Source organism: Microtus oregoni, unplaced genomic scaffold, assembly GCF_018167655.1.
Source record: "Microtus oregoni isolate MIOR12 unplaced genomic scaffold, Mior012 000019F_ref0000042, whole genome shotgun sequence".
NCBI lineage: Eukaryota > Metazoa > Chordata > Mammalia > Rodentia > Cricetidae > Microtus > Microtus oregoni.
Window position 1 is genome coordinate 36,502,820 of NW_024543078.1, and position 26,339 is coordinate 36,529,158.

Consider the following 26,339-nt stretch of genomic DNA (forward strand, 5'->3'; position numbering starts at 1 on the left):
CCCACCCCGTAGCGCGGGCACGGCGGCGCGCTACGTTGTTGCCATGGCAGCGGTCTGGGCGCGCTGCTAAGGGTTTCGAGGGATCCCAGGAGCCGCAGACGCCCTGGGGGAAGTTCTGTGAGCCGGCCACACACAGAGCTGAGGCTGCGACGCCGGAGACAGGTGAGCTGAACTCCCCTCGCGGCCCTGGCCGCTTCTCGCTCCCTGCGACCGCACCTTCCAAGCCCCCTCCACTCCAGTCTTCCTTCCTGCTTGGCCTGTCATTTTGAAGAATTTTCCTCCCATTAGACCTGTTGCCGTAGAGTCCCACCTAACTACACCTTTAGTCCCTTGATTCTGATCAGCACCATCTCCTCCGGATCCCTCCTTACAGAGCCCAAGCCCGCAATTCCCTGGGGTCTCTTCCCACTGGCCTCTTTTGTAAGGTGCACCCTAACTTCCATAGCCCCGCCCTCAAGCCCGACCTCCTCCAATCACAGCTGTTCTTCAAACTCCAACCGGTGCCGGCCTGCAGACCACGCCTCTCGCTTCCCGGAGTCGTAAACCACCGTCTCTACTCTCTTGAGATCTTCTAGGTCCCCATTCCCTTTCCTCTCCCAATTCCCCGAATACCGAAAGAGGGTTCTGTGCTCATCCTGCCTCGCTTCACCTGTGAAATGGGGCAACAACAAAACACCCAAGGTCCCTCTCCATCCCCTCGGTAGCTGGTTATTTCACTGTTGTTAATGCAGAATAGGGATAGTTAGGATCAGTTGGACATTTATTTACTCCAAGCTAGATCCTGTGTCAAACACTACAGGTAATGCATCATTTGCTCCTTAGAGCAAGCTGTTTGCTGGTGAAGACCACGAAGTAAGAGTCCATACTAAGGAGGGGAAAAAAAATTTGCATGGGGGGGGGGGGGGAATCCATTCTCAGTCCAGTTTTCTCTACTAATCTGATGTTTATTACTATATCTTTACTGTGTCACTTTAATGTCCCAAGGGGTCCAGACAATAGCTAACTCGGGTCAGAGATTGGCAGTTGTCATGTACGTGGTTTTAGAGTTTAAAAATACTTTCTTAGTAGTGACCGAACCTCAGGGGCTTCAGGCTGCCTGAGAAATAAGCACGGTCTTCAACTACAGTGTTAGTTGTTTGAGAGAGGGAAGACTAAAGGTTGAATGGAGAGAAAGGCTCCTGTCCTTCCTTGGGAGTCTGAAAACCTCAAATTACATTCTGAGCTGCTACCCCTGTAATAACAGTGTTGCTTCCCTTAGAGCCATAACCTCTGTGGTCACAGGCGCAGATCAGAGCTGGTAGCTTCATGTTTATCGTTCACTCAAGACCTAGGAATGACAAAGCGCGTGTCACATGTTCTTCACAAGCACACTATAAATCTGCATAAGCTCTATTTCTAAAAGAATCAATAGAGAGTAACCTTGGGTATTCTGTGGGCATACATGTTTGTGGTGCTGACGGCTTGCCCAGGGCTTCAGACATGTTAAGCAAGTGCTGTCCTCCCAAGCTGTAGTGTCTGCTTAACTTTGACTATTCTTGTTGTTTTGACCCAGAATCTTATGGGAATTGGTATCCAAGATGGCCCCAGTAAACAGATTGATTTTTTTTTTCACTCAGTGCTTTGTCTCCTGAACATGCTTCTCCCCAGACTGGAACTTCTTGCTCACTTTATTTCCTTCATGTTCTTCCCTGGAAAGAAATCCAGGTTATCTCATGTTGTTTTCCTTGTTGTCTTCACTTCACTTGGGGACATAAAAATCTCTTGGGCTGCACTGTCTCACCAGAGGCGGTTGCCAAGTCAACACATGGGAGATATGAGTCAAATGTATTTGTTTGTATGTAAGTATTATGGGCAACACTCCTTGCAGGGAGTTAGTGGTTTCTAAAGGCTCTCTCCTTCCTCCCAATTTTCACTTTATAGCCATGGATGTCCTTGAACTTGCATTCCTCCTGCCTTAGCCTCCTAAGAGCTAGGGTTACAGGCCTGTGTTACCATACCCTGCCTGACCCTAGCAGGTAGATTTTCAATCCCATTGTTGATAAACACATAGCATTTTACCCTCTGCACTGTACTGCACAACACAGTAACCACTAGCCCCATGTGGCTTTAAGTATTTGAAATAGGACCAAGTGTGGTGGAATCACCTTTAATCCCAGTACTGAGAGATAAAGACAGGTGGATCTCTGTGAGTTTGGGGCTAGCCTCGTCTATACAATGAGTTCCTGGACAGTTGGGGCTATGTAGACAGACATAAAACAAAACAAAACAAAAATTTTTTTAATTGAGATTTGACCCATATGGGTCAAATAAGCACTGGACTTTGTGGCTTAATAAATTTAAAAAAAATGTTTAAGGGCCGGGCGGTGGTGGCGCATGCCTTTAATCCCAGCACTTGGGATGCAGAGGCAGGCGGATCTCTGGGAGTTCGAGGCCAGCCTGGTCTACAAGAGCTAATTCCGGGACAGGCACCAAAGCTACAGAGAAACCCTGTCTCGAAAAAAAAAAAAAAACGTTTAAGGGTTTGGTGTATAGCTTAATCAGTAGAGTATTTTCCTAGCATTCACAAAACCCTGAGTTCACTCTCCAACATCACTTGTAGAGGCTGGTGGTACACACCTGTCATGAGAGCACTTGGGAAGTAGAGGTGTGGGGGATCATATCTTGAAGGTCACCCTTCTCAAAGTCAAGGCCAGCAGGGGTACCTACAAGACTGCCTTTTTTACTTCTTTCTCTTTGTGTTTTTTGTTTTGTTTTTAGTTGTTGTTGTTATTGTTGTTTAGGTTTTTCAGGACAGGGTTTCTCTGTGTAAGAGTCCTGGCTGTCGCAGAACTCACTTTGTAGACCACATTGACCTTGAACTCACAGAGATCTGCCTGTCTCTGCCTCCCAGGGGCTGGGATTAAAGGCTTGGACCACCGAGCCCAGTACAAGCACGTCCTAAAAAAAATATTACCCAGGCTGTAGAGATGACTCAGAAATTGAGACCATGTATTGCTCTTGCAGGAGCCCTGAGTTCACTTCCCAGCACTCATGTCAGATGGCTGACCTGCGTGTACCATCAGCTCCATGGGATCCAACACCACCAGACTCCATGGGTATCTACAAACATCAGTCACACTTACACTTACAAATAAACAAATTAAAAATAAGTAAAAAGCCAAGTATGATGACACACACCTTTTGTCTCAGCCCTCGGGGGAGTATGGGACAGGTGCAGGCAGGTTTCTGTGAGTTTGAGGTCAGCCTGGTCTGTGCAGTGAGTTTCAGGACAGCCATGGCTACATAGTGAAAGCCTGTCTCAAAAAATAGAAAATAATAAACAAAAATCCTAATTTCATATTGAGTTTATGTTGAAATAATGTCTTGAGTATATTAGGGTAAATAAAATTAAATTTTCTTTTTTCACTCCTTTTTTAAAAGATTTACTTATATTTATGTGTATGGGTGTTTTGCCTGCAGGCATGTCCAGGTACTACATGTGTGCATGCCTGAAGACACAAAAGAGGGCATCACACCCTCTAGAACTGGAGGTACCCATAGATGCTTGTGGGTGCTGAATCTGGGTCCTCTGCAAGAGGGCCATCTCTCCTGCTTCCTTTTTGCTTTCTTTTTTAATGTGGTCTAAGAAAGGGAAAGTAATATTTTAACTTACTCATCACAAGGTTCATGACTGAGATCCCTAATAAGACAGATGTTAAAAAAAAAAGGAAGGAAGGAAGGAAGAAAAGACTGAGATCCCTAGTAAGACAGATGTTTAAGAAAAGAAAGGAAGGGAGAAAAGAAAAGAAAAGAAAAGCAGGGCTGCATATACACACCTTTAATCCTAGCACTTGGGAGGCAGAGACAGGTGGATTTCTGAGCTGGAGGCCAGCCTAGTCTATATGGCAAGTTCCAGACCAGCTAAAGCTACATAGTGAGACCCTATCTCAAAAACAAAACAACAATGTACTTGTTTATTATTATGTGTTGATGTATGTATACATACATGCATGTGTCACAATGCCTGTGTGTAGGTCAAAGGACAACTTTTGTGAATTGATGTTCTCCTTGTACCACATAGGTTCTGAGGATAGAACTCAGCTTGTCCACCTTGAGTGACAAGTGTTTCACCTGCTGGCCATCTCTCTGACTCCAGATTTTTCTTTGCACTCTCCTGTGGTACTCCTCGCCAAGCAGATTTCCCACAGAATGCCAGGCATACAAGGTCTTCAGTGAGAAGGGAGGGGAGCCAGTGTTCCTGCTGCCAGGCATACAAGGTCTTCAGTGAGAAGGGAGGGGAGCCAGTGTTCCTGCATTTACCACCTTTTCAGGGAAGCGTGAGGGGACAGGAAAGGTGGCCTCTGTGCTTATGCCATTTTCTGTTTCCAAGCCCCTTTCTTTGTATTATACTTCTTTTGGACATGGCTATTCTAGAAGCAGCATGGCCTAAGGATGGAAGAAAGAGGGTAGATGGAAAATTCCTGCTGCCTGAGTGGTTTCTCTAGGTTCCACTTTCCCCTTTTCTGTATAAAGGGGATAGATTTGGGGCAGTGGCACTTCTGTGATCAGGCTGAAGGTCTGTATGCTCCCCAATCTTTTTTTCTCATCCCTGTTGCAAAGAGGGGCTGCTTGTTAGTCCCAGCTGCCCGGCTAGCTTAGCCCCAAAATAACTACACAGAAGCTGTATTATTAAATCACTGCTTGGCCCATTAGCTCTAGCCTCTTATTGGCTAACTCTCACATCTTGATTTAACCCATTTCTATTAATCTGTATATTGCCACATGGCAGTGGCTTACCAAGAAAGATTCAGCATGTCTGACTCTGGCGGCTCCATGGCAGCTCTCTCTCTCTCTCTCTCTCTCTCTCTCTCTCTCTCTGCTTTCTTCCTCCCAGCATTCAGTTCTGTCTTCTCCACCTACCTAAGTTCTCCCCTATCAGACCAAGGCAGTTTCTTTATTCATTAACCAATACAAGCAACACATAGAAAGAAGGACCTCCTACACCACTTCCCGTTCCTCCAGCCTGGACTCTTCTTCTTGCAGGTAGCTCCTACCCAATCTCCCAGAAATCCCTCCTGACTGTGTGCTCACTCACTCTCTTGTGCATCCATTCCCAGGGATGGGAGGGCCGCTTGCGGCCAGCCCTGCACCTGAACCAGGAAGCCAGGAGCCAGAAAGCCAGGCATCTGCACAAGCCCCAGACCTCAGAGCCTAGTGCGAGAGATAGACATAGTCAGTCACTCCAGCTTCATGGGCAAACATCCGTGAGAGGTAAGAACTAGTCCTCTGGGAAATCCAGAGTCCACCTCAGACCCCAGCACCACCTTGGGCCTCTGAGTTTTCCAGCACTTTTGGGCCCAGGTCTCAGGCTTGGTGACCAGGTCATACAGTGATGAGCTCAAAGGGCACGGTCCACATGTTCACAGGGGTGCAGTGATCCTAGCATTCCCTGTCGTGCTGAAGCTATGATGTGTTTGGGCTGTGTCACATGTAGCATGGCTCCAGACTTGGACCTGCCAGGGAGCAGCGACAGTGTGATGCCAGGACAGACACAAAGCAAAGATGGGGTTGGGATAGAGAGACCAGAGCATCTCAGAAGCTCCGCGTTTCTATAGAGGGCTGGGCAGGGGGGCAAGGTCATTATAAATACACAGGGAGACTGGGTTTATGGTCTACCAGTGGACATAGGAGACAAGTTTAGCTAGGTAGGTACAGTCTCAGTAGGGGGCAATACTCAGGCTGTAAACATCCATGGGGAGAAAGCTATGGTGGGAATAGTCTGAATATACTGTCAACATCCGTGCTTAGTGCCACAAGGGAGACTCTGGAGTCCTTGATAGTCTGTGCATATCAAGAGCATCCATTCATTCAGTACTCCACTTACTCGGGGCTTCCTCTGTTCCCTTCAGGTAGAAGACTCATTCCTATACAGCAAAGGGGCCTGGGGCACACAGATTCTCTGGAGGCAGGGTCGCCATGGGACTGGGTAGGTAGAAGTGAGGCTAGATGAGGCTGGCTAAGACATGCAGAGAGCCAGGGTCTAAAAGGCCTGTCACTCAGGATTTCTCCCTAAAATCAGAGGTGGATTTTGGATTTGGAACACCCAGACAGACCAGGGGGTTTATAAGGTTCTCCTGGCAATAGCGACATCACTTTGGCTGACCCTGGTTCCTCTTTCAGCCCCAGGAGTTGTGGGGATGGCACACCTGCTAGGCGGCCAGGCCTGCATGGACAGCCTGCGCAAGGACCTCACGGACCTACAGGGCACCATTGTGGATGTGTTCTCCCGAGCTGGGCCTGTGCGCTTCCCATCCTGGAAGTTCCCTGACCGTGTGGCCTGTGACCTTGACATGGTGGCCCTTCTGGAGCACTATGACCACGTGCCAGGTGACCCTGAGTTCACGCAGTTGTCCCATGCTGTGCTGCTGGAGCTGGTCATTGACAGGTGAGGCCTGGATCAAATCTGGACATCTAAAGATGCCAAAACCTGCCCCTTTGTAGCAGCTGCAGGAGCCCTTTCAACCGTCAACTGTGAAGTGAATATACAGGTCGGGCCACAACTCAGGACCCTTTGTTTCTTTTTTCTTTCTGTTTTTTTGTTTTGTTTTGTTTTGTTTTTCAAGACAGGGTTTCAAGACACAGTAACAGCCCTACCTGCCTGGAACTAGCGCTGTAACCCAGGCTGGTTTCCAACCCACAGAGATCTGCTTGCCTCTGCCTCCTGAATGCTGAGATTAAAGGCATATGCAACCACAGCCCCGACTTCTACAACACCACCTTTTATTCTGTGCTGTGCTCTGCTGCCCTATCCTGTCTACCTCAGGAAGTTCTGTCTTTAGCCCCACTCTGCCCTCTGCTGTTGGTCCCCATAATACCAGGGCACTGCTATCCCCTCAGGTTTCTTTTTTTTTTTTTTAATATTTATTTATTATGTATACAATATTCTGTGTGTATGCCTGCAGGCCAGAAGAGGGCACCAGACCCCATTACAGATGGTTGTGAGCCACCATGTGGTTGCTGGGAATTGAACTCAGGACCTTTGGAAGAGCAGGCAATGCTCTTAACCTCTGAGCCATCTCTCCAGCTCCCCCCCCCCTCAGGTTTCTGTGTGGCAGGAACACTATAGCTGCTGCTTAGCATTTTCATCCCAGCTTCTGGCGTTTTGTGGGCTGTGTTCCCTCTGTGCTTCTCAAGGCCAGAAACGCGGTGGGGGATGTTTTTCCCACCCTTGGCCCTGCTAGGCAAAAGCCAGTTGCTCCTCTGTCACCCCACCACCTCTACACTGTCATTAAAATTTCCTCCTGGGAACCACTCAAAAACTGCCCATGCAGTAAAACTGCAGGGACCAATGGGCATCAGAAACACTGAGGAGGGACCTGCCTGGATCCAGAAGGCAGGGTACTCCTGAGAGGCCTAGAGGAGGTCTGAGTGTGAAAGCAGTGCTTGCACCTCCTCAGGGCTGGACTGCTGTGAGTGCAGAGCACTTCCTTTCCCAGGGCAGGCAGCGAAGCCAGCCCTGCCAACCCCTTCCTGCTCTGACAGAACACCCCTTTACCCACCAGGGCCCGATCACTCACCCCTTTCCTGTAAAGCTGTTCTGACATACCTCCCGACCTTCACACCCCAGCTAAGCATTGTTTACTTCTGAGTTAGTACTAGCTTCCTTTGTGTATAAGTGACTCCTGGGTATAAAAGTAACTCCTGCCAGAGACAACTGAATCTAAGCTTAGCTTGGGAACCCTAGAGTGAAGGCCGTGGCCTCTAGCCAACAGTGTGACATTTTAAGATGCTCAGGACATGTCAATGATGGGACCATGGCTAAGGCTACATGTATCACAGCATCCCCCACCACAGGTGGCTGTCTGAGAACACAGACTGATCAGCTAAATTCCCTGCTGGGTCCTAGTTTCCCAGTGTTATTATCCACATGGCCCAGAGGGTGGGCCTGGAGGCAGTAGCTACCTCCCTCTCAAGGCCTCGGGGCCTCCTGCTACCCCTACCTCCTGTAACAAGATAAGTTCACTTACCTTCCAGCTGTGTGTTGCAAACATACAATTCTATCTTTAAGGTAAGTCTTGGCCATGCCTAGGCACACTTTCCAACACCCCCTTTCCCTAGCATTAGCTTGACTAAACTTGAACTTGGAGGTTAGCTGTCTGCACCCCATCTCAGTTGTCACAGAGGTTGCTCAGCCTGGAAGAGGCAACTCTGACTGGAACCATGAAAATGCGTATGTGCCCTTGCCCTGCCCCGCTTACCCTGTGACTTTGGGATGTTCTTGCTATTTAGGGGTTTCATTTGTAAAAGTGAGGCACTACTTACCCAGGACTTTCTGAGCCAGGCTGCCTTTCTTCAGCTCCTTAGTCAAGTGGGAAGCAGAAGGCACATCCAGGAAGCCACAAGAGGGCACCAGCTTGGAGGTGGCCCCTGGTTTGAGCATGATGCTCACATGGACTCTCTCTAGGTCCTTGATGTCCAAGTCAATTCCCAGAGCTCAACCCCCCCCCTCCCCCCCCCCGTTGTATGAAGACTTTATTAGACCAGCATTGGCCCCAGGCCACCCAGCAACTCTGCCCGCAGGCTCCTGCTGCTGCTTCAGAGCTGTGCCAGCTACCTGGAAAACCTCAGTCTGGATCAGATGATGCCTCCTGCCCGAGTTGCAGGGCCATGCATGTCTGTGGGGCTCACAGTGCGGCGCTTCTGGAACAACCTGCTGAGGCTGGGCATGCTGTACCAGCAGGCAGTGCCCCAGGTGGGTCATCTCAGCCCCTGTGGTCTCCCTCACATACTGTTCCTATTCTAGCTTCTTACCACGCCACTGCACCTGCTGGTCCTTTGCTGGCTCTCCACTGTCCAGCTGGGGCACTCAAACTCTAGAGCCCCCCATTCAAGTCCCATGGCCTTGGCAATGAAGAAAGCAGACCTTGGGGTCAAGTCTGGCTCCCTGGCTTTGCTGTTTACACACTGAACCTCAGTTTGTTCATCTACACAGCAGGTTTTCTAACAGGTTATCCGTTAATCCTCACAGTCGCCCTGTGAGGAAGGGAGAGGAATCTAAAACAGAGTGGTTACAATGGCATGAGAGCAAGCAAGAGCCCGGGAAGTCTGGAGAGGTGGCTCAGAGGTTAAAAGCACTGGCAGCTCTTCCAGAGGTCCTGAGTTCAATGCCCAGCAACCACATGGTGGCTCACAACCATCTGTAATGAGATCTGATGCCTTCTTCTGGCCTGCAGGAATATATGCTGACAGAATACTGTAAACATAACAAATAAATCATTTTTAAAAAAAGAATTGGCTGTAACTGCCACCATTACCCTCCCAGTTCCATGCATATTTAACCATGCAAAGCCTGGGATTAGAGCAGGGAGAGCAGAAAAGAGGCCAGGGCTGGGTTGAGTCAGAGAGAAAAGGGAGAAGGTTCTCTGTGATTTGTGTGGGTGTCACTTAACATCTGAAGGTCTGATCACAGGGCAAGGCTGTCATGAACATCTCCAGGGTACTGGTTACCTCCCATGTCCATCTCTCTCACCTGCCTTCCCTTTCTTTTCCTGACCCCAGAAAAGAGCAAACCAAGGGGAGATTCCCATCGGCAAGCCCACAGCTAAGGGTGAACCAGCCAGGAGCCCCGAATGCATGACTGCCAAGTTCATCAAGCCTCCTTCCCCAGTGCCAGGCTTGCCCTTGATCTGCCAAGGGCTGCAGAGCATCCCTGTCAGAGTCTCCTTGCGGGGCCCAGCTGGGACCACCGAGAAAACCAAGAGCGTCCACTCCCAGACCATCGAGACAGCCTTGGTGCCCTGTGATGCTTGTACCAGTGTCCAGGGCAGCTTGTGGGAGGTGGGCAAGGTGGTCATCAGCCTGTGTCAGAGCCAGAACTTGCCTTCGTCCTTGGGCCAGTTCCAGAAGCTGGTGCAGGACAGCATGGGGCGCAAACCACTGCCAGCTGCCACCATGGGCCACTGGGCAGCAGAACAGAGTAAAGACCTGACTCGTCTCAATAAGCATGTGGGAGCCCTCACCCAACTTATCGGGCCCCTCAGGGCCCAGCTGGAAGAAGCTGAGGGCCAGAAGGACGGGTTACAGAAGCAAGTGGGCAAACTGGAGCAGGCTCTGCGGCAGGAGAGAGGAGAATGGCAGCGGCAGACAGAGGAGGCTGAGCGGAGCCTGGCCGAGTGCGAGCGTGACAGGCAACAGCTAATCGCAGGTTACTCCCCAGAGGCCAGATACTGCCATAACCTTAGGACAATCATCCCTCCTTCCCGTCAGAGAGCAGGGCGAATCCCAGTAGAATGCATGGAAGAGACCTAGGAAAGAAAGGCGGCAAGAAGGGTGTAGACATCCATTGGCCACCCTGTGAGCAGGGGATACCTGGAGGCTTGCGTAGCACCTGAGCCTCAGGCTTGTCGCCTCAGAAGGGGAGAGGGCTGGGATGTTCATCTAACATTCACTCAATAATGGTCACTAAAAGTACCTGCAGGGAGCTCCCCCTATCCCCAGCACCTCTGCCTCAACAGAGCAGCCTCTTGGCTTTGGCAAAAGCTCTTGGACAGACACAAGGTACTGCTGTCCACCGTTACCAACTGAGGGCTTAGGGCAAGAAGTCACTGCTTTCTGAGCCTCTCCACTGCCTCCACGCCCATCACTGGGTCCAGAGAGGCACAGGTAATCCAGCAGCCAATGGAGCATGCCAGGGCCCAAGGCCTCCTAGGATTACCCCAACCCCACCTTGGCAACTCAAGCAGCCCTTGCACACTGGATGGTTGCCTCTACTCTACAGGGTTCACTGGGCTTAAAGGCCACAGGCCCAAGTGATCCACTGAAAGGCCTTTCTCTTGGCTGCCACAGAAACGTGTGACCTAAAGGCAAAGGTGACCAATCTGGAGGGAGACCTGAAGCAGCAGCAGAAGTCCATGCAGGCCATGGGTAAGAAGCCCCTTTGTGTGACCCCATCCACATCTCCAACTCTTTGTATAACTGGACGTGTACCTCTGTTTCCATCCAAAGCTTCTAGGGCGGAGAGTGGGAACCACAGGAGAATGGTTCTGACTCTAGGCTGATGGTGATGGTTCAGGCTGCAGTCTCAATTTCAGGGGGCAGAAAGTGCCTTCTGTAGTCCAGACCCGCCTCATGTGGTCCAGAGCCCGTACTGTGATCTGTGACCTCTGCTTAGTCCCAGTCAGAGACTCACCCAGAGCTCCCTTCCCCTGCCCCCTGTGTACCTGCTCTCTCAATCCTGCAGTGGCAAAGACCCAGCAGCTGGAGGAGGAAGGTGAGCGGAGGGCAGCAGCTGAGAAGCAGGTGCAGCAGCTGGAGGAGCAAGTGCAGCTGCTGGCAGGGCGGCTGGATGGGGCTGGGCAGCAGATCCGCTGGGCCAGCACAGAGCTGGACAAAGAGAAGGCCCGAGTCGACAGCATGGTCCGTCATCAGGAGGTGAGGGCTTCAGGCTCTGCAGCCCTCTTATCCCTATTCCCTGCCACAATGGGAGGAGGTGGATACTCTGTTGTTCCTTATTTTATGAATGGAAAAACTGAAGCATAGTGAGGTTAAACAAGTTTCCCCAGGGCATACAACTACCGAGAGGTAGAGCCAGGTCTCTCTCTTTATATTCAGTGTGTGCCAGGATATTTGGGTTTCTTTTGTTTTGGCGGAGGGGTTCAAGACAGGGTTTCTCTGGGTAGCCCTGGCTGTCCTGGAACTCACTTTGTAGACCAGGCTGCCCTCAAACTCAGAGATCCGCCTGCCTCTGCCTCCCAAGTGCTGGAATTAAAGGTGTGCGCCATCACTGCCCAGCTGTTTTGTTCATTTGTTTGTTTGTTTGGTGGGGGGGAGTGATATTCAGTGACACAGGAAAATATGACACTGGAGACTTGATGAAAAGAAACAAAACTTGTTTCCCAGAATCCTTTTTGAATGAGTGGAAAGAAGGGGTCATCCAACTGCTTTCTCAACAATGGGTCTTGGTGTTGTCCCGATCAAATGTGCATCTGCCTGCTGCCTTCCTTCTGCAGTTGAGCATCTGTGCGCTGATCTCTGCATCCAAACATAGCACAGAGGGTCACAGACACCGCACCACAGCTTCCTTAGTCCCAGATGGCTAGTTGGGCCCTAGGGTCCTTTTATCTGCCCTGCCTATTCATTTCCATTCAGTCCCTGCAGGCCAAGCAGAGGACTCTGCTCCAGCAGCTGGACAGTCTGGACCAGGAGCGGGAAGAGCTGCGGGGAAGTCTGGATGAGGCTGAGGCCCAGCAAGCTGAGTTGGAGGAGCAGCTGCAGAGCCTCCAGAGCGACAGGGAACAGGGACAGTGCCAGCTACAGGCACAGCAGGTGCAGTGGGGGTAGGGTGGGAGAGAGAGGGCAACTCTCTTTTCCGAGGAGCCTCTAACCTGTTGTGTATCCCTGGACCTGTGTGTCCCCAAGAGAGCTTTGAGCCAGGGCTAAGCTCTTCTTTGCCCCAGGAACTACTGCAGAGCCTGCAGCGGGAGAAACAGGAGCTGGAGCAGGTAACTACAGACCTGCAGCTGACCGTCTCGGAGCTGCAACGGGAGCTAGAGGAACTAAAGGAGCGGGAGCGACTGCTGGTGGCCTTCCCAGACCTGCACCAGCCCACGGAGGCCCAGATCCAAAGTAGGGGCCTAGGGTACTGCTAAGGGCAGGGTGGGGCCTGGTTGGGCATAGGCTTGCCTGGATGTGATCGGGTACTGTTCTCACCCTCAGCAAGAGGAGACTGGGGGCAGGAGGTGAGTTGTGGTTCTAGAGATGCCATGATCCACAAGTGTCCCGTGTTGTTCACTCCTTTGTGGAGACAACGGCAAAGTGACTGTACCTCTCACCCTAGTGCAGTGTTCTCGGCCTTCCTGATGCTGTGACCCTTTAATACAGTTCCTCATGCTGTGCTGACCCCAGCCATATAATGCTACTTCATAACTGCAATCCTACTGTAATTAATTATAACGTGAATATCTGGTATGAAGGAGATCTCTATGCAGCTCCTGTGAAAGGGTCATTTGGCTTCCAGAGGAGTCACAACCCACAGGCTGAGAACAGCTGCCCTAGTGGAACTGAGGCATGTCTTCCCTTAGCACATGTCCTCCACAGCACATGCCAGTCCTGGTTCAGCTTCCCCAGGTTGCCTTTCCTGGTGTCATACAGCATAGGATCATCTTGCTAGACATATCCCCAGCTGTTCAGTGTCTTAGACCCCATGGTTAGGAGCATAGGGCATCTACACTGGTACAGGATCCTGCCAGGCAATCTCTGCTCTCCCACCAGCTCTCTTAGACTTCTCAGGCCCTGGGATGGGTGGGTCCACTGTGGCTCAGCTGTCAGTGAGTCATCACTCCTGAGCACTACACGTCAAACCCTTGCCTCATGAGCTCACCTGGACTTTCTCTCTCTTTTTTTTTTAATATTTATTTAATATGTATACAATATTCTGTCTGTATGCCTGAAGGCCAGAAGAGGGCACCAGATCTCATTACAGATGGTTGTGAGCCACCATGTGGTTGCTGGGAATTGAACTCAGGACCTTTGGAAGAGCAGGCAATGCTCTTAACCTCTGAGCCATCTCTCCAGCCCTGGACTTTCTTGTTAAAAACTTTTTTTGCACCTTTAGTGTGTGTGTGTGTGTGTGTGTGTGTACCTGCCGTGGCACAAGTGTGGTCAGAAGACAGATGTACAAGTTGGTTCTCTTATTTTGCCATATGGGTCCAGGGGTTCAGGGACCACACTCAGGTGGTCAGGCTTGGTTTCGATCTTTCCTTACCGGCTGAGCCATCTCACTAGCCCTACAAATGTTTGTTTTTTTTTTTAAATTTTTTCTGTATGGCTATTTTGACTATATATATATATATATATATATATATATATATATATATCAATGTACTGGTGCCTGAAGGCCGAAAGACAGGGTAGATCCTCTGAACTGGAATTAGGTGGATGTGAGCTACTATGTGGGTGCTGGGGATTGAACCCCGGTCCTCTGGAAAAATAGCTAGCACTCTTCACTGAGCCTTCTCTCCAGTCCAACAACCTTCTCATAAACCAGGAAACTGGGCTCTAGCATGGACAGCAACTGCTCAGGTGTATAGGACTGGAAGCTGTCATTCATCTACCACATACAGTTAAGGAAGAACATATATGATGACTTCCTGGAACTCAAATCCCAGTGGACCTTTGCACAGCCTATAGTACCTCTGACAGGTCAATGACAAGCGGTCCTGAACAAGATCCAAACCTCCAAGTTGCAGAACTCACCCTGCTCTCAAATTCTAAAATGTAACATCACCTTTAACAGGCAACAGGAAGGGAACAAAAGCCTCTGAAGGACTATGTGACGGGATGCCTGGGTGCTACCCCTCCCCACCGTCTGCCCTGACAAGAGGCAGGTCCAGTGATGTAAGGCCCCAAATATGTCTTTGCAGACTCCGGCAATGTCACCCATGACATGGAGAGGCAACTGCAAGCCAATGGTATCCGTATTCAGATCCTACAGGAAGAGAACAGGCGGCTCCAATCAATGCTGACCAAAATCCGAGAAGTGGCCCAACAGGGAAGCCTCAAAGTGAGCCTTTGAGGGGGGTTGGGTATTTGGAAGATATAGCACGATTAATAAAAACCCAGGGACTCCAGATAATTGGCGTTCAACCTGAAGGTCAGAAAAGCCAAACAGTCAGTTACTGGTTCTTACCTCTACCTCAAGATGAAATGGCAATCCTGCTTCCAGGAATCTCAGAATGAGATTAAAGGTGTGTGTCAGGCTGACCAGTGGGGCTGTTTTACTCTCTAATCTTCAGGCAGCTTTATTTATTGAAATGCAAATGAAATATCACTACAGGAAGGGGTCCTTACCAGGCAGGACTCAAGACTGCCTACTTCGTGGCATGTGGCTTTAGGCCACATTTGAAAAACTTCTTCCGTATGTCAAAAGGTATGAGGCTGTGGAAGATGTAGCCTTCCAGCTCACATCCCACTACAGCCCCTCCCTCCTTTACTTCGTCAGTATGCATTGCCTGCCCAAGGGTTTGCAGGTGAGGAGGCCCTTGGATGGTTTTGCAAACCCCATCTCTTAGTGAAGGGAACTGGAGGGTTTGGTTGGGGATTCTGCCTCCGCATCCATCTTTGGACACTAGTGCAGGGAGGGACTCCTGGGCCCTTCTAAGCTTGACCTTCTTTGCAGATGATCCCACAGGGCCAGCTCTGGTCCCCTCCCTACAAGGACACCCAGGGAGAGGTACCCCCAGCCCAAGCACAGAATACATCTCCAGGGTGAGTAGGCTTTCCTTGAGGTGGGGCAGATAAGCGGTGGGGTCCCCTTGATCACAGAGAATTGTGTTCCGGTCCTCCCTCAGGCCCATGGGCAGACGGCAGTCTCCTGGCAGCAGGACGAGCAGCACAGGCAGGACCCACCCAGGAGGGTCCCGAGCATCCCCCTCTAGGCAGCCCTGCAACTGGCCCAGCAAGTCCTCTTTGGAGGACAGAACCCACTCAGCCACCTGCACCCAGAACCCCATCCGAGCCCTGGCCAGGCTCAGGAGGAAACTCTCACCGAACCGAGGTCAGGCTGGCTCTACATACCAGCCCCAGGAACGACCCACCTAACCTGAAGCAGGGGTAGGGCTGGAGGGCAGGTGGCTAGCAACCCCCATGGAATAAAAGCCCCAGCCATCTGCCCACAGTGATCTTGGCCTCAGCGTGGCTGAGCTGGGGGAACAGACCTTCCCTCCTTGTTGGACAAAGGCCTCTGTGATCCCACCAGGCAGGTCACTGGCCCATAGAGGCCTGCCATTGAGTGTGAACTTTTTGTCTCCATCCTGACAGGCACTGTGGGGAGAGTATGCAGAGGGGGTAACCCTGGGTCACTGAGCAGCACTCAGGGTAGGGCTCGGGATGTGAGGGCACATCTGGAACAAGGAACCAGACACCAGGACTTTGCCTCTGGCCCATCAAGGGAGGCAGGGAACAGCAGTGCCGTCACCTTCCACCTTGGCTCTGCAGCTCACCAAGGAGCTCACTGCCTTTAGGGACAACTGAGAGGTCCCTCTTAAGTCCTAGAGGTCAGAGCCTCACAAAGCCACCGAAGGGAAGACCAGGCCTTTGGACACCTTAGCCAACCATGGTTTGATGAGCTCAGGATGACACAAGCCTGCAAGGCTGGACCAACCATCCTATGACACAGTGGTCATTTCTCTAGAGCGGGCCATCAGCCTGCCTCAAGTCACAGGACTTCTCAGGTCACTCTCCAAGCCTTCTGGGTGGCATTATTTATTATGTGGTGGGGAGGCCGTCAGGTCGACTGCCTTTGTTTGCAGTGAAGGGTCAATGGGAGCCACATGCGCAGTAAGCTGGCATTGTCAGGTCTCTTGACTCTCTCTAACAGCCCAGGGTATCTGGAGGAGACTGGATGCTCTGAGCCACTGTACTGGGGAGAGGCCATTACTGCTGGGCGTTCCAGGCCTCCGCTGACTCAACATCCATTTCTTAGCTCCCACTTCTACCAGTTGGTAAGCCAGACCCTTCCCAAACAGGAGGACTGAGAGTTTGAGGCTAGTTAATGCTATATAGGGAGGACCTGACTCAGACAGACAGACAGACGGATAGACAAGAGAACAACAAGAAACAAGCAAAAAGTCCAGAAGTCCAGGTTGTTTGTGTCTCCTTTAGATGGCTCTGCGGAAGAGTCCTTCTGGCTGGGGCAGAGCTTGATCCTTAGGCTTAGGCTGTGGAGCTGAGGTCCCCATAGCCATGCTGCTCTTGCCTGGCCTTATTTGCACCACCCATCTTAAAGAAGGCAGCAGAGCCAGGTGGTGGTGCTCGCCTGGAATCCCAGCACTCAGGAGGCAGAGGCAGGCAGATCTCTGAGTTTGAGGCCAGCCTGGTCTACATAGCAAGCAAGCTTCAGGACAGCAAAGGGTACATCTAGACCCTGTTGAGAGAGCGTGCACAGCAGAGAATGTGTCTCCCACACGGATTCCCCTGTCTCTGACTTGCTCCTGCTTTCCTTGGACGAGTGCTGACCAGAAGCTTTTCTCATTTTCTTGTTCCTGTTAGTGTTGGGAACTGGATTCAGGGCCTTGTGCATTTCAGGTGAGTAAGTGCTTGCTCTACCAGTGCCCTCGCCTGAAGGTCTCACCTGAGGTCACGTAACATAAACTTCTTAGAGTCAGGGTCCTAAAGATTACACATGGCATGTTCATGCAGCAGAAGGGTGCGAAGCTTTGAGGACTGTAAGAGTTCTCCCTGCTCCAAGCAAGAGAAGCCAAGGTGACTGGTGACTGCTATTTTGTTTGGTTGTTTTTGGCAGGAGCCCAGGCTGATATCAAACTCACTGTATAGCCGAGGTTGATTTTGAACTCATGATCCTCTGGTTTTCTTAGTAGCCCAGATCAGCCTTGAACTTTTTGTTTTGTTTTGTTTCTAATTTATTTATTTACTTATTTATTTTTGTTTTTATTTTATTTATTTAATTTTTTGAGACAGGGTTTCTCTGTGTATCCTTTGTTGTCTTGGAACTCACTCTGTAGACCAGGCTGGCCTTGAACTCACAGAGATCCATCTGCCTGCCTCTGCCTCCCCAGTACTGGGACTAAAGGGGTACACCACTGAGAGGCCCACTGGCCTTGAACTCTTAATCCTCCTGCCTCTACCTTCAGGTTTCTGCGATTATTGCATATGCCACCACATACCCATCTATTGCTTAACATCTTAAAACATCTGCACAGATTTTATGTCTTTTTTTTTTTTTTTTTTTTTTACATAAAACGGCATTTTCTTTATTTTTGCATACTTTTAATTCCGGAACAAATAAAACATAAAACAAAAAAAACCACAATACACAATACCCAACCCTGCTATTCTGTGGGAAGGGATTTTCCTGCCTTAAGGCACAAGACAGGGTAGGAGATCCTCTAGCATGAGCAGGTTAGGTCAGGGCCAGTCAAGGCTGCTAGGGGAGTACAGGGAAACTATACAGAGGACATGGTCTTCCCAGGGCATCTCTAATCTACTTCTTCCATGCGGGAGGCATCTTCATCACCCTCAAGTGGGGGGATCTCATCAGGAACAGCAGCACTGGGCTCCTCTGCTGTCACCTCATCTTCATCAATACCCAGGCCTAGTTTGATCATGCGGTAGATGCGGTTGGAGTGGGTCTGGGGATCCTCAAGTGAGAAGCCAGAGGAGAGCAGAGCAGTTTCAAACAGCAGCACCACCAGGTCCTTAACAGCTTTGTCATTCTTGTCAGCCTCAGCCTTCTGCCTCAGGGTCTCCACAATGGGGTGGTCAGGGTTGATCTCTAGGTGCTTTTTGGCCATCATGTAACCCATTGTAGAGTTGTCTCGAAGTGCCTGGGCCTTCATGATCCTCTCCATATTGGCTGTCCAGCCATAGGTGCTTGTCACAATGCAGCAGGGTGAAGACACAAGCCTATTGGAGATTGTCACCTTCTCAACCTTCTTATCCAAGATCTCCTTCATGAGCTTGCAGAGATTCTCAAACTTTGCCTTGCTCTCCTCCATCTTCTTCTTCTCTTCCTCATCCTCTGGCAGCTCCAGGCCCTCCTTAGTCACAGAGACCAGGCTCTTTCCATCAAACTCCTTGAGCTGCTGCACGCAGTACTCGTCAATAGGCTCAGTCATGTACACCACCTCAAAGCCCCGCTTCCGCACACGTTCCACAAATGCAGAATTGGCCACCTGCTCTTTGCTCTCACCAGTGATATAGTAGATGGACTTCTGTGTCTCCTTCATGCGAGACACATATTCTGACAGGGAGGTCATCTCATCTCCAGACTGAGAGGTGTGATAGCGGAGCAGCTCAGAGAGGCGCCGGCGGTTAGTAGAATCTTCATGGATCCCAAGCTTTAAATTCTTGGAGAAGGCCTCATAGAATTTCTTGTAGTTCTCTTTGTCTTCAGCCAACTCAGAGAAGAGCTCCAGGCACTTCTTCACGATGTTCTTGCGGATGACTTTCAGGATTTTGCTCTGCTGCAGCATCTCTCGGGAGATGTTCAAGGGCAGGTCCTCAGAGTCAACCACGCCACGGATGAAGTTGAGGTACTCAGGTATCAGCTCGTCACAGCTGTCCATGATGAACACACGGCGGACATAGAGTTTGATGTTGTTCTTCTTCTTCTTGTTTTCAAAAAGGTCAAAGGGAGCTCGCCGAGGAATGAAGAGCAATGCTCTGAACTCCAGCTGACCTTCCACAGAGAAGTGCTTGACTGCCAAGTGGTCCTCCCAATCATTGGTGAGACTCTTATAGAATTCACCATACTCCTCTTGAGTGATGTCATCAGGGTTTCTGGTCCAAATGGGCTTAGTCTTATTCAGCTCTTCCTGATCAATGTATTTCTCCTTAATCTTCTTTGTTTTCTTTTTCTTATCTTTGCCACCGTCATCCTCCTCATCCGATCCCACATCTTCAATCTTAGGCTTCTCCTCATCATCCTTATCTTCCTCCTCTTTCTCACCCTTCTCTTCCTCTGCCTCATCATCACTGATCTCCTTCTCTCGTTCCTTCTCCAGATATAGGGTGATGGGATAGCCTATGAACTGGGAGTGCTTCTTCACCACTTCCTTGACCCTCCTCTCCTCCAGGTATTCTGTCTGGTCTTCTTTGAGGTGAAGGATCACTTTGGTGCCCCGGCCAATGGGCTCACCATGGTCGGCACGCACTGTGAAGGACCCACCAGCAGAGGACTCCCAGGCATACTGCTTATCGTCATTGTGCTTTGTGATCACAACCACTTTCTCCGCCACCAGATAGGCTGAGTAGAACCCAACTCCAAACTGCCCAATCATGGAGATGTCTGCACCAGCCTGCAGAGCCTCCATGAAAGCCTTTGTGCCAGACTTAGCAATGGTTCCCAAGTTATTGATGAGGTCAGCCTTGGTCATGCCAATGCCTGTGTCCACCAAAGTCAGCGTGCGCTCCTGAGGGTTGGGGATGATGTCAATCTTCAGCTCTTTACCACTGTCCAACTTGGAAGGGTCTGTCAGGCTCTCATAGCGAATCTTGTCCAGGGCATCAGAAGCGTTGGAGATCAGCTCTCGAAGGAAAATTTCCTTGTTCGAATAGAAAGTATTGATGATTAAGGACATGAGCTGAGCAATTTCTGCCTGGAAGGCAAAGGTCTCCACCTCTTCCTCTCCATGGTGCACTTCCTCAGGCATCTTGACAGAAAAGCCAAGTAGTAGCACAGAGCAGGGTGGGCACGGAGCGCGTCCGACTCGCACGCCAAGCCTAGGCTGCGCGGGGGTGACTCAAGAGACCAGATTTTATGTCTTATGTTAAAATATATTCCATGTTTATTTTACTATTAAAACTTCCCTACCCAAATGTTTTTTTAAATGACGCCCTTGGCAGATGCACCACATATATTCTGTGGCTTCAAGTATCCTGGTCAGTGACATTTAGCTCAACCAAGAAATAGAGCACTAGATGGTTTCTAAGGCCTCTGATCCGCCAGACTGGAGTCATCCGGCTGGACAGGCAGCAGGTAGTGGAGGAGGCTCATTTGAACGTTACACCTTTGATTTGACTAGGCAATAGCCTCAAAGATGGGGCCATGCCAGTGGGTCCCATGGCCACAAATCTTTTCCCTCAATCTATCCCCCAATAAATAGCATAAAACTCAATCATAGAAGCCCCAGAAGCTGGAGACAGATGTAGTGGCCATGTTTTCTTTCCCCAGAGTCCTGGGAGCTGCCTATAAGGGCAGACACAAATATCCCAGGGTTGCAGAGAAGGGCTTTAATATTTCTCCTTGCCTGTTGGGTCCTGGCTCTGTGTCTTCAGCCCAGGGCTGTGAGTCCCTCCTACCCATCATGGGTACGGTGAGGCCTTGACTTTGCCCACAGGGCTAGCTGGTCTGTCCAACCCACTATCCTGTAGTGGAGGTTGGGAAGAGTCCATCCCAAAGTGGAGATTCTTCACTTGGGCAGTTAGTCATCTGAGTAGTGGTTCCCTGAAGGGTAGAAGGAAGAACAGAGAGAGAAGGATCAGATGGGGCTTGGGGGTTAGCCCAGGAGTCCCCCCTGCCCCTGATGCTCACCCAGGACATTGAACTTGCACAGTGGGCAGGTCTGCTGTAGCATCAGCCAGGGGTCCACGCAGTCTCGGTGGAACTCATGCTTGCAGGGCAGTACCCGGAGCCACTACAGGGTGGGGGAGGAGCACAGGCTCTAGATGAGGGCCAGACCTGTGCCCTTCACCTGGGCTATGCATTGAGCACTCCTGGGTCTTCCCCGGGTATGCTCTTAGTAGCCATGATGAGGACTGGAAGAAGGTCCTGGTTGGAGGGTTGAGGGTCTTGGGAGCAGGATCAGGGATGCCACAGGTCAACTGGTGGCTGACTTGCCTAGGCACTAACCTGCTTGTTACAGAAGTTGTCTAGACACACAGCACAAGTCTCAGTGCCAGGCTCTGGAAGGCTGTGTGCTGCTCTGCTCAGCCGGCAGCGCCGGGTCTTGAGGGATGCTAGTCTCCGAACCACACGGCGTTTGAACAAATCCCCCTGTAGGAAAAGGATGGCCACAGTCTTGCAGGCCCAAGGGCTGTGGGCATGAGGGCTTCTACAATCTAGCTCCCACCTGGCCTCCAGGATCCTGCTGGTTTTGTCTTGATGCCTGCCGCTGGGCCTGAACCACAAGGCCTGTGCACAAGAGCATGGCCACAAGCAAGATGGCATTCCATAGCTGCTGCAGGGGCTTCTGGGGAGGGAGAAGGATGTCAGGGCCTCTGGGCTGCTCTACACATTTCCCCCAGGAATAGCCACCCCCAGGAACACTGGTGACAAAGCAGGGGACATGCACTGAGGGCCTCTGTCTCTTCAGGCTCCATCTCACCTACCTATGCGCTCCTCAGGATCTGCACCAGATGCATGGAGAGCCACATCTGTCCTTAGTGCCTTGCTATTCTGTTGCCAGCGTAGATTTCCTCCTGGTCTGTCCCTACCGTCCCCATTTGACTTCATCTAAGCTGATGTTCACCCCTGAAACTGCAGAAGCAGCAGGAACAGGTGCGCCTCTATGCTGTGATCATTTCTCTCTCAATTGCCAGCATACAGGCCCCACCCCCAGACCCACGGACTTCAGCGGCAATCCAACAACGCCATGCCTCCTTCACTGTCTTCTCCCTTGTCCCTTGCCTTGTTCATGCCCTGACACATTTCCCCTATCTTGAAAATTGCTTTTACTTGCCCTTGTCCTTTTAACAACTTTGGCCTATTGCTCCAGGAGCTCCCCCGCCCCTCAGGGTGACTGTTCGCCCTGCCCCGCCCCGCCCTCCTAACACCCATTAACCATGGGGCTTCCTTGCTGCTGCCCTGGGTAGTCCTCCAGGCCCTTTCACTGGTGGAGAAGGAAGTCCGACACGTCACACTGTAGCTAGCCTCAGTCTCTGTGCAAGCCACGTGGGCACCCGCACACAGGTGCACTGGCTCACGCAGATTAAATGTGCTGTGACCAATAAAGACACTTCAAAACTCCCGGCTTTCTCAGTAGCTCTTGGTCTTTGTCACGGATTACAGGGCGGGATGTCCTAACAGTCAGTGCTTCCCTGTGATTGCTCTTCCTAACACCCTCGGTTGGGCCCAGGTGCTCTGGCTATGACCCGGAAGGGTTCACTGTTGTCCTACACAATGACTGTATCTTTCTGCTCCCCAGCCAGAGCCGCTCTGAAACTGCACTGAGGCAGCCAGGCTGGAAGCCCCAGGTAGGGAGAGCAGGGCAGGGCCCCTCCACTAGGACAGCAGGGTGCTGCTCTTCAGGACAGCTTTTCATTCCTGGCTCAGGGTGGCAGCTGGACCTGGGGCCGGACTTGGCATCCATGTCCATCAGGACAGCTACTTGAGATGCCTGCCCAGCTATCGTTTGGACATCTCATCTGCCACGTCCACCCCAACTTGGCTGGCAGTATGTTTGCAGCTGTTGAAATCTGTCTTCTGTCCCTGCCAGCCTGTCCTAAACACTGTACATTCTCACCTCCAGGCCACCTGGGCCCTTTCCCAGAGGTCTATGTAGTCCACCCCAGGGGAAGGGAGAATGTGAGGAACAGGAAAACACTGGCCTGTAGTTGCTCAGCTAAGGTTCAGGAGCCAGGGTTTTAACCTGTCTGACTTCAAACTGCTCAGTGTGGCCCTTATCATACACTAAGAGAGAGTACATCTTCCTCTCCCCAACTTATACAGACTGGTGTTCAAGAAATGTTGTGGATTGAACCCCTGGAAGCTAAACACTGGGAAACGTGGACACTAAGCCACTCTCTCCAACATACTGGGTTGGATCTAAAAATGCTGAGAAAGCCTGGCCAAGCCCAGCTATGACTGAGCAGACGGAGCGAGACTACAAGCAGAGCAATGGAGGGGACAGACAGTCCAAAGCAGTGAGGTGGGCTGAGCTACAAAAGTGCCATTAGGCAAGGACTCATGTGGACAGAAAAAAGGGGAATGAACACCAAAGGCCAATCAAGGCCAAGGTCCTGAGGCAGGAAGTGAGGGTACGTATAGGAGCTGGTAAATAACATAAGGTAGCCAGAACGTAGAGAGAAGACTAGAAATAAAGAAGCAGCGGGGGTGAACTCTGCAGCAGAACACTTGCTTAGCGTGTACGTGGCCTGGGTGCTTTCCCCAGTGGAAAAATAAACGGGAAGAGTGAGAGATCTGTGAAGGCTGCTGGGGGGGGGGGAGACACGACAGCAGCAGCTACCTACCTGCTCCTGGGCCTGACCACCTCCCAGGCACACCAGGTCCTGCCAGCCGCCATAGCTGTCCTTGGAGAGGCCACAGGTAGTCCACAATGTCAGCTTCCACTCGATGTTGGCGGACAGGGACTCTCTACTGGTGATCTCAGCAGTAGCCTGGGTCCTCCTGGGAGGAAGAATCATGGGGTGGGGTGGGGTGGGAGGGCAGACAGAAGGAGATGAATCTACCTGGCTCTGCAGTGGATGCCCAGGGTTCTCACCCAGCCAGGCCAAGGAATAGCCTGACAACCAGGCTTGCAGCTTCCTCATGCTGGGCTAGTCCCTCTCTGCCCATAGGGCAACTCCTTTCCCAGGCCATGCCTCCTCCTCCCCATCTCCCCGGTTCTGAACCAGACAGTAGTTTACAGGCTAATGGGTCAGGTAAGGGCCCACTGGAGGAGAGTCAGAGACCCACGGCACTCGGGCAGCAAACCACCCCAAACAAACCCAACTCACTGCAGAAGTGCCTCCAGCAGCTTGGTTACATTGGCAGAGTAATGGAGGACAATTACTGGCCTGAGCAGAAGCTGGGAGATGTCCAACTGCAGGGGACAGGGGAGGTCAGCAGGCTGCGGTCCCCGTTCCCCTCACCTGCTCACCCTCACAGTCCACTCCGGTTTACCTCTCGGACCACACTATGGTTTAGGATGAGGAGAAGCAGGGCCGAGGCTCCCAGGAAGAGGGCACGGCGCATCTGTAAAGGAAGCAAGAAGGTGAGAGGCCGCCACATCTGCCTTCCCAGTGGCCCCGGTTCTCAGGAGCCTGACCACTGGAGAGACTAGGCTGAGCTCCCTCAAGGTAAGCAAAAGCTAAACCGGAAGAGCTATGACAGCCAAAGGTAACATGTGATGGTTGTGGACTGAGGCAATATTTAATTATGAGGCAGAGATTACAATATTTTAGCGATGTTAACTTTCCCAACTTCAGATACCATAGTTACATAAGAAATATCCTTGACTTTAAGAAATTTGCACATTTCCAAGCGTGTGTGTGAAACTTCCACTACTGTAGGATCCAGAAAGCCTCATCATTTGCCCTAATCCTGGCAAAGCAGCTTCCCCACCCTCGCTGACTCCGTCACATATTCTGAGAACAGGTGCTCTTTCCCAAGGAAATCTTCCACCCCCTCCCACCTCCCCATCACACTGGGGTCTACTGACCCAAGGCCAGGCCTTCTCTGGAAGGCTCCTCATAAGCCTGGCTCTAGAAGATGTTCTGAAAGCATTCCCTTTCTCCACTTCCCTCCAAATACCCTTTGCACCTGCTGGACCAGGGCCTTGGGATATGCCTTCCGGCCACTGCCTTGATTGTCCTGGTGGAACTGGGCAGCCTGCTCTTTGCCCACATACGCCACTGCAATCCAGCTGTCTACAGGTATCTCTTGTTCAGCATCCACGACATCCATCTGTGTGAGGAGCCATGAGAAAAGGGAAGCAAAGGGTGTTTAAGAAGCAGCTGGGGTCTCCCACAGAGGATGCAAGGTCGGGGTGTGGAAATGAATTTGGAAGGGGTATGTGGATCTCAGGTCTGTGAAACCCTGAATGCCGGAGAGCGGCTCTGGGCTGTTTAGGGCTTGCTTCAGAAGGAAGACAGATACTGGGGAGCAGGGTCTACGCGAGGGTCACGGCATGTTTTGGCAGGGTTGCGCTCACCAGCAGCAAGCGACCGCCCAGCAGCGGCTCGGGACCGGTTTCAGGACCTATCCTGACGCCCTCCAAAACCAGGGCGTCTTGCCGCGGCAGCTTCACGTCTACTCGCACGGCGCGGGCTCCGCCCCGTCCCGCCCGGGCCGCCGGCTCGCTGCCGTCCGCCGCGGCCCCGGGCCCCGCCAGGCCCAACCACAGAGGGAGCAGGGGCAGCAGCAGTAGCAGCGGCGACGGCGGCGATGGAGGAGGTGGCGGCGACGGTGGCGATCTCAGCGCGGGTCGATCGGCAGGGCCCATGGTCGGAGCGAAGAGCTGGCGAGTCCGTGGGCTGGGGGGTCCTGGGCGCCTGGAAAACGGAGAAAGCGAGGCCGCGCCGGACGGGGCGGGGCGCCGGTAGGGGCGGAGCCGCAGCCGGAGGGAGCGGGGCACCGGGAGGGTAAGCTGAGTGGTTGGCAGCTCCGCGCACCCCTTAGTGGTCCCTAGCGCCCCCTAGTGCAGGCGGCGGTGGATGCTGAGCTGCGGCCCAATCCCTGACAACAGAAGGCTCAGGAGAGCTTGCCAGGTTGTCAGTGGAGTCAGAGTCTGGGTAGTCGCGGGATTGGAGAAAGGCAGGAACGAGGGAGGTGCAGGGGCCTTGACGATGGACCCACGGTGTGACCAAGGCTATGTCACATCCTTCTCCAAGTCTGTGTTTCTTCATAGAATCAAATAGCAGGCGATAGAGAATCAGCAATGGAAAGCAGATGGAGAGATCGAGGGCATGGTCTTAAAGGAGCAAGGAGAAGGGCTAGGCTGAAGTAACCACCAACCACACAGAGCCATAATGGCACTGAGAACTGGGCTGTCCTCATCTGTAAAATGGGCTTGACCCGCAGTACTCCACATTTAACATAATCTCCAAGGCTTGCTGGATTGTAAAGGTTCCATTTTTGTACTACAATTTGTCCTTTACAGAGGGTTGTGGTTGCTGGGAACGGG

General features: G+C 51.6%; 3 protein-coding genes across 4 annotated transcripts; 1 reads left to right on the forward strand and 2 right to left on the reverse strand.

Moving 5' to 3' along the window:
* Window positions 1-36: 36 nt before the first annotated feature.
* Window positions 37-15,785, forward strand: LOC121459697 (coiled-coil domain-containing protein 157). The gene is made up of 12 exons (XM_041669672.1): window positions 37-162; window positions 5,097-5,250; window positions 6,160-6,424; window positions 8,560-8,731; window positions 9,538-10,183; window positions 10,825-10,902; window positions 11,219-11,409; window positions 12,127-12,303; window positions 12,435-12,603; window positions 14,400-14,539; window positions 15,155-15,243; window positions 15,327-15,785. Exons 3-12 carry the CDS (start codon window positions 6,177-6,179, stop codon window positions 15,574-15,576), a joined length of 2,160 nt encoding a protein of 719 aa, XP_041525606.1. The 5' UTR covers window positions 37-162; window positions 5,097-5,250; window positions 6,160-6,176; the 3' UTR covers window positions 15,577-15,785.
* A 1,953-nt stretch (window positions 15,786-17,738) lies between these two features.
* Window positions 17,739-20,255, reverse strand: LOC121459359 (heat shock protein HSP 90-beta-like). The gene has a single exon (XM_041669019.1). The coding sequence runs from the start codon at window positions 20,145-20,147 to the stop codon at window positions 17,973-17,975; it is 2,175 nt and encodes a 724-aa protein (XP_041524953.1). The 5' UTR covers window positions 20,148-20,255; the 3' UTR covers window positions 17,739-17,972.
* A 4-nt stretch (window positions 20,256-20,259) lies between these two features.
* On the reverse strand, window positions 20,260-26,125 carry LOC121459360 (RING finger protein 215). 2 transcript variants are annotated; one of them, XM_041669020.1, is made up of 9 exons: window positions 25,368-26,125; window positions 24,968-25,120; window positions 24,338-24,409; window positions 24,172-24,257; window positions 23,686-23,842; window positions 21,567-21,683; window positions 21,347-21,490; window positions 21,029-21,131; window positions 20,260-20,941 (listed from the first exon to the last, which is right to left on the reverse strand). In XM_041669020.1, exons 1-9 carry the CDS (start codon window positions 25,656-25,658, stop codon window positions 20,919-20,921), a joined length of 1,146 nt encoding a protein of 381 aa, XP_041524954.1. In that variant the 5' UTR covers window positions 25,659-26,125; the 3' UTR covers window positions 20,260-20,918. The 2 variants fall into 2 exon arrangements, with proteins under 2 accessions (XP_041524954.1, XP_041524955.1); XM_041669021.1 differs by having other exon boundaries at window positions 21,567-21,686; window positions 24,977-25,120; window positions 25,368-25,771.
* Window positions 26,126-26,339: the final 214 nt, after the last annotated feature.

Bases quoted from the DNA above. Each gene is read 5' to 3' on its own strand.
- LOC121459697 (XM_041669672.1), top strand. From the start codon at position 6,177: ATGGCACACCTGCTAGGCGGCCAGGCCTGCATGGACAGCCTGCGCAAG. The intron at 6,425-8,559 runs GTGAGGCCTGGA...CTCTGCCCGCAG, and splicing joins CTGGAGCTGGTCATTGACAG to GCTCCTGCTGCTGCTTCAGA. The intron at 12,304-12,434 runs GTGCAGTGGGGG...TCTTTGCCCCAG, and splicing joins GCCAGCTACAGGCACAGCAG to GAACTACTGCAGAGCCTGCA.
- LOC121459360 (XM_041669020.1), bottom strand. From the start codon at position 25,658: ATGGGCCCTGCCGATCGACCCGCGCTGAGATCGCCACCGTCGCCGCCA. The intron at 25,121-25,367 runs GTGAGCGCAACC...CTCCTCACACAG, and splicing joins TGGGCGGTCGCTTGCTGCTG to ATGGATGTCGTGGATGCTGA. The intron at 24,410-24,967 runs GTATTTGGAGGG...CTTCCTTTACAG, and splicing joins TGGTCCAGCAGGTGCAAAGG to ATGCGCCGTGCCCTCTTCCT.
- LOC121459359 (XM_041669019.1), bottom strand. From the start codon at position 20,147: ATGCCTGAGGAAGTGCACCATGGAGAGGAAGAGGTGGAGACCTTTGCC.